Here is a 9,742-nt window from a genome sequence, read left to right on the forward strand (position 1 = left end):
TAAATGAAAAAAAAACAAAGCATACTTTAGTTCTCTTTGGAGCTCTCAAATAGAAACTGTATTTCTAGTGCTGGTCCAAACCAGCTTCGATTTACATCGAGTATGTGACATACTGAAGTGCAAGTTTTTTGTTAGGGAGTGTTGTAAAACATCACACAGTCCCAAAGCAGTGTCTGCTGCTTAAGATGGGAATGATTTGCCCGTGATAGTGAAGCTGCCTGGTCCTGAGCTGCTTGCTTGAGTTAGCTCTATGCTCTCTACACTGTTATTTTTACGCAGCACATGCAGTAGGTTGAACAGTGTGGAGTTTGAGTAGCCATCAAAACATGCCAATCAAGGTGTAACAGGGCAACAAGCTAGATGGCAGTGGTTTAAAGAAGGAAAGTGCTTTTGTTATTTTTTATTTTTTTTTAAGTATAACTTCGTAGCAGGGCTTTGCTTTCCTCTCATCTGGTGCGATGTGCTCTTGTGATGTTTGGTTACTTCCTCGCAGCCCCGTCTCACGGGGATGGAGCAGCCCCCGTGGTGCTGAGGACCAGTGGTAAATGGGAAGAGAGGCTCCAAGTTCCCAGTTTTACCTCTTTCCGAGGAGGGCACTGAGTAGGGCGTTCAGCTGCAAAGCTGTCATTTCTGTTCTGCAGTCAGAGCTGTGACACATCATACACGCACAGGAAAGTGAACTTAGCGAATCAAAATCGTACTTTTGTCCAGAAAAACCCATTCAGGCCCTATTTAGTCAGTCGTAAGGAAGAGACGGCTTCATTCAGTTAAACCTTTCCTTACTGAGAAGTCCCTGTATGATCTCTGACAAAGATCTGGAGGCAGTTTGCTGCTATTCCTGACCCCGACAGTGTCACGCTTCAAAGCGCAGCCCCTCGGAGGTCCATGAGGTTTGTGTTTCAACTTCCTGACACTCTCCAGCAGCGCTGTTCTGCAGCAAATTTCTCTCTTCTCCAAGTGCATCTGAACCCTGCCCACACCCTCGCGTGCAGCTGGTGGAAAGTGCTTCGCAGTGATGCTCCCAGCAGTTCTGGGATCAAACAGGATCTGCTCAGCAAGGAGCTGTGCAGCACACGCGGCTCAGGTTGAACTTCAGCGACCTTCCCTCACAGAGCCCTGTTCTTGGGCTGTGAATTCCTCCCTTGATGCCACATTTATCCGAAAATGTCCGTCTGATGTGATAGCTGAGGGCTCTGGCTGGAGGTGGGAAGGGTTTTACTTGCTTTAAAAAGAGCAGATGATTATTTCTTTCATGATAGTCCCCTCTCCTGGAGGGTGTCGGTAGTTTTGTGCAAGACTTTCCTTCTTTTCCTTGCATGCAGCCTGCAAATAAAACCGAGATATGCTACTGATGTAGGAGGAGAATGCTTAAAACGTGACGTGCTGTTTGCTGAGATGATTTTCATGTTCACTGTTGTGGACATCACCCCGTGTTTCTGAGTTTCTTGATCTTTGTTCAGTGTTTCTGGCTGTGGCGGCTGGTGTAACCGTCCTTGTGCCTCCTAGGCTTCTGCTTAATTACATACACTGCTTAGGTTTTTAAGGAGAAAATTTGTAGCCTTCTTCTTTTAATGTGCAGATAAAACAGCTGGAAAATGCTATGCAAGGTATTTAACTCCACGAAAATCGGCTCTTATGCACACCATCTTTTATTGATGCTCCGTTGTGAGCTTGCTTGTGGTGGTTTGAAATAAGGAGCGATCTCTTTGTGGTTTCTCTTCTGTGTGGCAATTCTCTGGGGTAGTGCTAAGCATTATTAAAATATTATTAAAACGTTGACCTAAAATTCTTGGTCACCTCTAGAATAACTTGTAAACGGTGGAGAATCACTGGTAAATGATTGCCATGCTAGAGCAGAGAGTAAAATTAGCAAGGCTGTACAATTCCTCCTGTCCTCCTTGTCTATGAACCACTGGTTCCATGCTCTGCTGGGCTTTTCTCGTTAACTTTTCTGATCTCCAGCTAAAGTGAAACGACTGTAAAACGTCAATTTTGTTCTGGCATGTTGTTGTCTCGGTGAAGCTGGCTGTTGAGTGGACACCAGGCTGCGGAGGCAGTGAGTTATCACCAGCACGCAGGTCGTGGCTCAGCTTTGCATCACGTTTTGAACGTGCAGTTTGGTTCTGTCTGGGTTCGTCTGTCACCAAAACAAAGAAGTTCACCAAAAAGCTGCAGTTGCAGAGCGATTTTTTTATTTCTCGTCTTACCTAGCGCACTCGTCTGTACTCATAAATCAGAAGTTTTGTGTTGTATGTCCTCCGTGAGGCAGTTCGTTTGGTTTACCTGACTGTATCTTTGTGCTTAACGAAAGGCAGCGTAACGTGGAAGGATTTGTGTGGTGGAGGGAAACGCTGAATATTTACGGACGTGGTGGTGGTTAGTGGCTGGTAATAAAACGGGGCACTGCTAACTAACTTCTGAGAAGCATCCGTTGGAAGGCTCGAGTCACTTGCACGCCGTGGGTACCTCTGTTTGTGAGATTTTTGCACCATAAAGACTCTGTTTTGTTTTCAGCATTCTTCCATTCTGGGGAGTGTATTTGGTGACTCCTATTATGATCAGCAGATGACAGCTAGGCAGGCTAATGCCCTATCCCATCAGGTGAGCAAATTCATCTCAGATTTTCAGCTATGTTTCGGCCACTTTCAGCTTAAAGTAAATATAATTCAACTTCTGATAATTTTCTGTGATAGCACATTTTGTCCTTTTAAGTTTACCTCTCATTTTTAGTTTGCAATACTTAGGGATTTCTTTTCCTTTTTTTTTCTCCCCATTCTTCTTTCCCCTTTCCTCCCTCTTAGCCAACAGAGCAGATGTTTTTCAAGGTGTTCTGCCAAGATTAGTGGATTAGAAATAATGAAAATAAATAAATATGGACATTTCTGGCTGTAGCCACATTTGGGAAGGGTTCACGTGTATGTGCTGACAATGTTGACTCCTGAAATTGGCAAACAACTCATGTACAGTACCAAAACCTAGCAGGCAGACCTGCACCCTCATTGCTTTGGCCAGCCAGTGCATTGATTCATTCAGCTGTTAAATATGCTCTGGTAGCAGATAAAAATGAGATGGCTTCTGAGAGGCAGCGCTTGATGGGCAGATACCTGAGTTAATGGCACGAATTGTTTCATTTATTTATTTATTTTACCTTGCTTTAAAGCTACCTTTTCTTTTTGTTTGTCTGATATTGAAAGCAACAGTTTTATTTTGGCATCCATTCTCCCCTCATTTCCCTGCACTCTGAATTTGGCAGCGAAGTATTCTGGAAAGTTAAGTGAAAATAGACCGTATTTTGATCAACAAAACCTAAAGATGAATTTGTTTGCCTGTCTTTCTCAACTCTACTTCCCATAACTTGAGCTTTATAAGTTATTTTTGCTGTGTTCCTTGACGGCTGGAAGTAACAATTTCCTTTGTACCTTGGTCTTCAGCTCGAACAGTTTAATATGATAGAAAACGCCATTAGTTCCAACAGCCTGTACAGCCCTTGTTCCACCCTGAACTACTCCCAGGCAGCCATGATGGGACTTACCGGCAGTCATGGCAGCTTGCAGGACTCGCAGCAGCTGAATTACTCCAGCCATGGAAACATCCCCAACATCATTCTTACAGGTAAGGGCACTGCAGACTTACCAGATGGGTAAAACCATCCCAGTGCTGGATTTTATCTTCGTTGTGCAACGTTAGCAGTGAGCCAAAAGAGGAAAAGGGTACTGCCACCTTTGAAGGTGGTGTTTCACCTTGTGTAAATACTCCAGACCATAACAGGAACATTTCCTGAGTGCCGGGGAGCCTGATGGCTCTTGGTTGATCCCAGCGAGCAGGCAGAGCACGCAGCAGCAGCACTAATTGCCTTACAGAGCTCCCCTGCCTCTGAACTTACTGCATCCTGTGCCTTAGTGAGGGAGGAGCTGTGAAAGCTGAACTTTTTCCTCTGCTGCTCCGTTCAAGCTTGCCAACGCAGGATTTTTTACTGTTACATATGGTAGCGAATCTGGTCACGGTTGGACATTTGGAAACAGTTTCTGCACGGATCACTGAGAAAACGGTAGCGTAATCCGTATTTCAGCCCAGGACTCTTGCTGATTAGAATCATGTAAATTGTTCCTAAACCTAAGGGAGAGAGAAGCTAAAGTGACACCAGTTCGTAGCCTCCAAATGTCCGTAGACAAACGCTGCTTTGTGTTGGGTCGTTACGATGACTTTGAAATGCTCTGACGAATCTGTAATTCATCCAGCTGGAGATGAGCATAGATTTTTCTTGTCTGAACTCTAGCCTTCCATAAAGTATTCCAGGATTTTAGCAAGCTGTATTATCACTTCATCTAATTTTTCTGCCTGGAGAATACGTATTTGCTAAGGCCTACTGGTACCTTTCTCTTCCCCACAGTGACAGGAGAATCTCCTCCCAGCTTATCAAAAGAACTGACCAGCTCTTTGGCAGGAGTGGGCGATGTCAGCTTTGACACGGATTCCCAGTTCCCTCTGGATGAACTCAAAATTGACCCTTTAACCTTGGATGGACTGCACATGCTGAATGACCCAGACATGGTCCTCACCGACCCCGCCACAGAGGACACGTTTAGGATGGACCGGCTGTGAAGCGTGGACACCAGGAGCTTGGGAACGGCGCTTGTTCCTGGCGCCCAGCCGAACTAGAGAGTCCCCAGGGTCAGTCGTGTCAGAACAGGGGTTACCGAGAGCGGTAGCTCTGTCCTGTACAACGTGTACAATGAGTAAAAGCTTGTCGTTCTAAGCTTGCAGCGCTGCAGACCCCCCACTCCCTGTCGCGCCGTATTTCACCCCTTACCCACTCGTTGCCATTAATGAGTAAGGAGTTTCCATCAGCCTTCTCCTCTCCAGAGCCCACCCCTTCCCCCCCACCAAAGCTCCAGCGTTCAGTTGTCGATTTATCCTTTGCACTAGGAGGGGGTGTTTTTTCGGGCAGGCGAGGAAGGTCCAGAGCCGAGGGTAAAGAGATTCTTTCTAACGTACCAAATCGTTGGCTGCTGCTTGGGACGGGGAAAGGAGCTGAGGACTGTCCCCCCCCCTCCCCTCCCCTCTCCCCCCAGCGATTCGAAAGCAAATCTCTGCGTTGCCACCCTCCGGGAGGGGCTGGGGGAGCTTCTGCGGTTTTGACTCTGCTTCGTGACAGCTGCTTTGTAGAGTAAAACGCTTCTTCCTTTATCGATATGCCATGTTTGTTTCCAGGTCCGTTCCCCTGACTGTCGTCCTGCACCCACTGCCTCTTCTCATGCCCTGAGCAAACTCGTGTACTTGGCAAAGCAGAAAAGCAGCCGGGCAGCCCCACGGCCTTTGGTAGCCGGCTAGTCAAAAAGGCGACTGTAAACACTATTTTCCAAGCTTTTTTTTAACAGATATATATGTAATATATATATTTATATATATGTATACATATATATAGCATTTCTGAGCACACAAAAAAGTACTATAATTCATTACTTGATTAGCACGGAGGAAGGATCAGAACATTTTAAAGCAGCTAAAAGAATATAGGAGACTAACTTGCAGAGTGTATTTCTAATTTTACTTTGTGAGAGATTCCTGGGCAACAGGAAGGGCATTTCTATAGCAATGCCTGGCTCAAACCATGATTTTTTATTTTTTATTCTTATTCATTACTTATTCTGTTACCATTATTTATGATTTTTTTTTTATTTAAGTATTTGGATATTAGCAAAGTAGCTAAACTACATACAGCCAGTTGAAGCACTCTACATAATACTTGTACAGTACATCTTTTTGTGTTTTTATTCCAGAAGTATATTATATATATTATATATATAGGTATTTTTAACTAACTGGAATTTTAAAACAGATGTTGAGCAGAAGTAAGGAAGCCTAGGGCAAGTCTAGATGTTTCCCTCTTATAGTCAAGATAGGGTGGCAGGAACTTCAATATTCCTTCTTTCACCCTGGGGAAAAAATAGCTTGTTCAGCAGTGAAATAGTACTGTATCCTTGAACAGGTTGAGATTCTGTTAAATTCATAATAGACTATTTCTGTTAGTCCTTGTTAATATTCTGTGCTGCAGTAAAACGGGATGATGAATGACACTTTATCAATGGCAGATTTAAAAAAAAAAAAAAAAAAAAGAACAGAAACAACTCATTGACTGAGTTGGTGATTTTACTTAAATATCATGGCTGAACTTATGATGATTCCCAAATCTCTGCACTTGGGACTTTATCAGGTCTGAAAAATATGTTTAAGGATTTATCAAGAGCCCAGTAAGCGTAGAGTGGTTACCGGGGCACTGTTGAAATGCTGGCAGCACTGCACTGTAACCTCTGCAGTAACAGACCCCGTAAGTACACGTCCCTTATTAGTAGAAGTTAGGAGTTAACATTATTTTGAGTTTCATTAACAACACAAAAATTATGTTGTGTATAACACCCCGAATGTGAGGTTAATGAATAGCAGCTAGAGGAAGCATTTCCATGCAGCAGGGGGTGGACATCCACAGCTATTTTTGTTAAATACAGCCTCAGTTAAAGAGCTGGGCTTTGTTTTCTTTTCAAGACGAGTTGTTTTGTTGTTCCCCATGCCCGTCCCTGGCATGGGCGTTCCATATCTGCTCTCTTTCAACTCGCTCTGCATCACCTGAGTCTGTATTTTGTCTAAAATTGTGTCAGTTCTTTCTCAGCTGTCATTTTTCTAAGCAAAAAAAAATCCCCTCAGCACTTCTACCTGACCTCCCTGCCCCGTTCCCCTCAAGAAGGATTTTCTTGCTGTTTTCAGCAAGCGATACGGAGGAGCTGGACTGCTCTTAATGAGTTATACTAGGTTTCTGTGTGCTTCCAGAAATCTGTGGGACGCCGTCCTGAGATTCATGCAAACACTGCTGAGCAGAATCGTTGTTGGGATCTCTCTAATTTGGGTGCGTGTTTGCTCACATCTGTGCCATTAGTTGACCATTTGCACTAAAAGTATTTTTCTTTAGATCTCTTTGCTTACCTGTGTCTTTTTCGTTTGTTCCTTCCCATGCAGCTGAGAGGTTTTCCTGCATCTTTGTTGAAAATGTTTGTTAGGATTTACACCCGGTAGTACATGCTAACTCCTGATGTCTGCTTATTTCAGATTGCTAACGCTTTTTCAATTTAAGAAAAAAAACAAACAAAACAGAGGTAGCTTCGAACAGGAGGATACCCAAAAAGAACAAGAGTATTTGGGGCACAGGTGACTCGGAGTCCTTTGCTTTGAAACAGCCGAAAGGTACAGTGTGAGCCGGATGCGCTTCTTGCAGTTCACATAGTCTCTTTGACAGTACTGTTAGTTCCTCGATGGGATTTCTGTCTGTATCGCTCTCTTGTTCGAATGACTCTCATGCATGTAAATTCTTGTTTGTGATCTATTTTTTTAAAACCAGAGTCACTTCAGAATGAAGCATCCAAGTAGGAGATCAGATTCCTAACTGGAGACTTTTACAGGGAGCTGTTGCTAAATGCTACCTTCTAATTTTTTTTAAAACTACATGTGTATATAAGAGATCTTGTTTATTAGACTTGTAAGTAGACATTTAAAATGGCCTTAATTTAAAAATAACACGTCTGGATGCAACTGTCAAAATTAGGGACCATCTAGTTGAGAGAAATACAGGTTTTGTTCCTTTCTTGTGGGGCAAACGGAGAAGGGTGCTTTGAGAGTGGGAAGAAGATGAAGTCATCGTGGGAAGCAGATGACGGCCGTGTATGAAAATGTGCTTCATCTCTCGAGCCCCAGTAGCGGGCAGGCAAGCTGCTTTTATTACTGACCCTTTGAGAACCGGAGCAGTTCTTTCAACAGCTCTTGCATTTTGCTTCCCAGAAGGCCAGTTTCTTGACAGCGTCGCGTACGAGCTGCGCTTAGGAGGGGTTTTTCTCCCCCTCTCCCCTTAAAGGTTATATTTTTAAGTGCGTATATGCATAAGGCTGCTTTTAAAGCAAAAACGATATTAATTTGTCCAATGTAAACGTGGAGCAAATCCCCGGTGTTTTGGGAACAAGTGATAATATTTAAAAACCTATTAGCACAGTTTTCGTTTTAAATTGCCTGTAAAAGGGTGAGAGCTGTTGGGAGTGGTTGGCCCTCACAGTCCAGGGATGGATGAGAGCAGAAAGGAAAATGATCACTTGGCGCAAAAAAAAAAAAAAAAAAAAAAAAAGTATTATTTGTATCTTTTCCAGTTAAATCTTGAAACTGTCTGGTGTCTCAAAGGGTTACTGTCCAAACATACCTGCTGAATGAACCCTCCCCCTCCCTACAACATGTGTTTTTTTTATATATATATAAATATATATATTAAAAAGTTCCCAAGCTAGACTGTTGCATTTGCCAATACAATGGGGAATTAATAGGAATAAACTTTCAGTGTATAAAATACTGTGACTTTCAAAAGAAAAACCAGACTTCTGCTGTTCCTTGCAGTGCAGGCGGGTGGGGGGGGGAGGCTCTCGTCGTTGTACATAGCAGTCTGCATTCTCTTTCCAATGAATCTGCACAGGCCGAGTTGAGGTCATTCTCTGCTGCATGTGTGACCGACCGCAGGCAGCACCCAACCTGTCAGCTCACTACTGCTTCTGCATGTCAGTGAACACTTCGCCAGCGATCTTTGACTGTGCAAAACCTTTCCTGTACAGAGAACCTTTGAGTTGTTCCTTTATTTTTATTTTTTTTTTAAAGAGGGGAAAAGGTTTCCAGAAAGAGGCTGCAAATTAATCAAAGAAACTATTAATGGTTTGGACGTTTTATCACCTTTTTGAAAATTCGATTGGATTGAGTTTCTAAAAAAAGTGCGCCTGAGGAACCCTGGTGCAAACCCATGCAACAGAAATGCTTAAAACTTTCAGCTAAGAGGAAGAGCTGCCCTCTGAGTTTTTGTAAAAGCAGCATCCGATAACGTAGAATTGTTCAAATATCCTCCAACAATTAGGTCTTGGCAGCGTCCATTTCTAAAACCTCAGATTTATATAGAAAAAAAAATACTTAAGGCTGGAGATCTGCCCCTTGCTGAGCATGGTACTCGCCTTGGAAACCCCCTCTGTCCCATAAGGAAGAGGAAAGCCCCCTCATCATACCCTAGGTTCAATTGTATGCTGTGCTTTCAGGAGAAAAGCGTTTATTCCTCTGACAAATGGAACCCCCGTCACTGTGATGGCAATGTGAAAGCGCAGGTAGCGTTTGTTACATGTGTATGTTCTTTTTAAAAAACAAAAAAGCGGAAAAAAAAAATTTGTAGTGTTCCTGTTCTTTGTATTTTTAGTTGCATATTATTTATACTGCGCAGTGTAGGCATGGATTGCATGTCAGTTTTCTATGCGGGCACCATGATGACATTATAACTGTGTATTATAAATCATTTTTACCTTTTTAAACAGAATCATTGTGTGGAATTTCTATACTGCAAAACAAAACACTACATTACGTACAATATTCATTTGTGTTATTTATTTTCTTTTTTTGTGGGGGGGAGGGGGGTGGTTTTAACTGTGGTGTATATTGCCTTATGTGGGCTTGACCAATTTTATCAAAATAAAGGCCTAAAGGGGTAAAATATGTTTACTGTTTTCTTCAGTAAATGGACTTGGGGCTGCCATAGAGGCAACTGCAGGAAAAGTACACGGCAGAGAGCGTAACAAGGAAGCAAAGAGAATCCAGATAGAAATAAAACGTCGCTGGGTAATGTGCTGACCGCAAGTAGCGAGGAGTGCTGGTCTGAGAAGTGGTTCAAGTCTCACTTGTC

The 9,742-nt window shown here is 43.1% G+C and overlaps 1 protein-coding gene across 2 annotated transcripts in view; it reads left to right on the forward strand.

The window, feature by feature from the left end:
- CRTC1 (CREB regulated transcription coactivator 1) overlaps positions 1-8,676 on the forward strand; it is a 45,984-nt gene extending 37,308 nt beyond the window's left edge. For both annotated transcript variants that reach the window (XM_082779952.1, XM_082779953.1), the window contains 3 exons: positions 2,515-2,601; positions 3,432-3,612; positions 4,391-8,676. In XM_082779952.1, the coding sequence (XP_082636078.1) occupies positions 2,515-2,601; positions 3,432-3,612; positions 4,391-4,602 (480 nt within the window). In that variant the 3' untranslated portion in view covers positions 4,603-8,676. The remainder of the gene's footprint in view (positions 1-2,514; positions 2,602-3,431; positions 3,613-4,390) is intronic.
- Positions 8,677-9,742: the final 1,066 nt, after the last annotated feature.

Source organism: Aythya marila (genome assembly GCF_965140915.1).
Source record: "Aythya marila genome assembly, chromosome: 27".
In the NCBI taxonomy this organism is placed as follows: Eukaryota; Metazoa; Chordata; class Aves; order Anseriformes; family Anatidae; genus Aythya; species Aythya marila.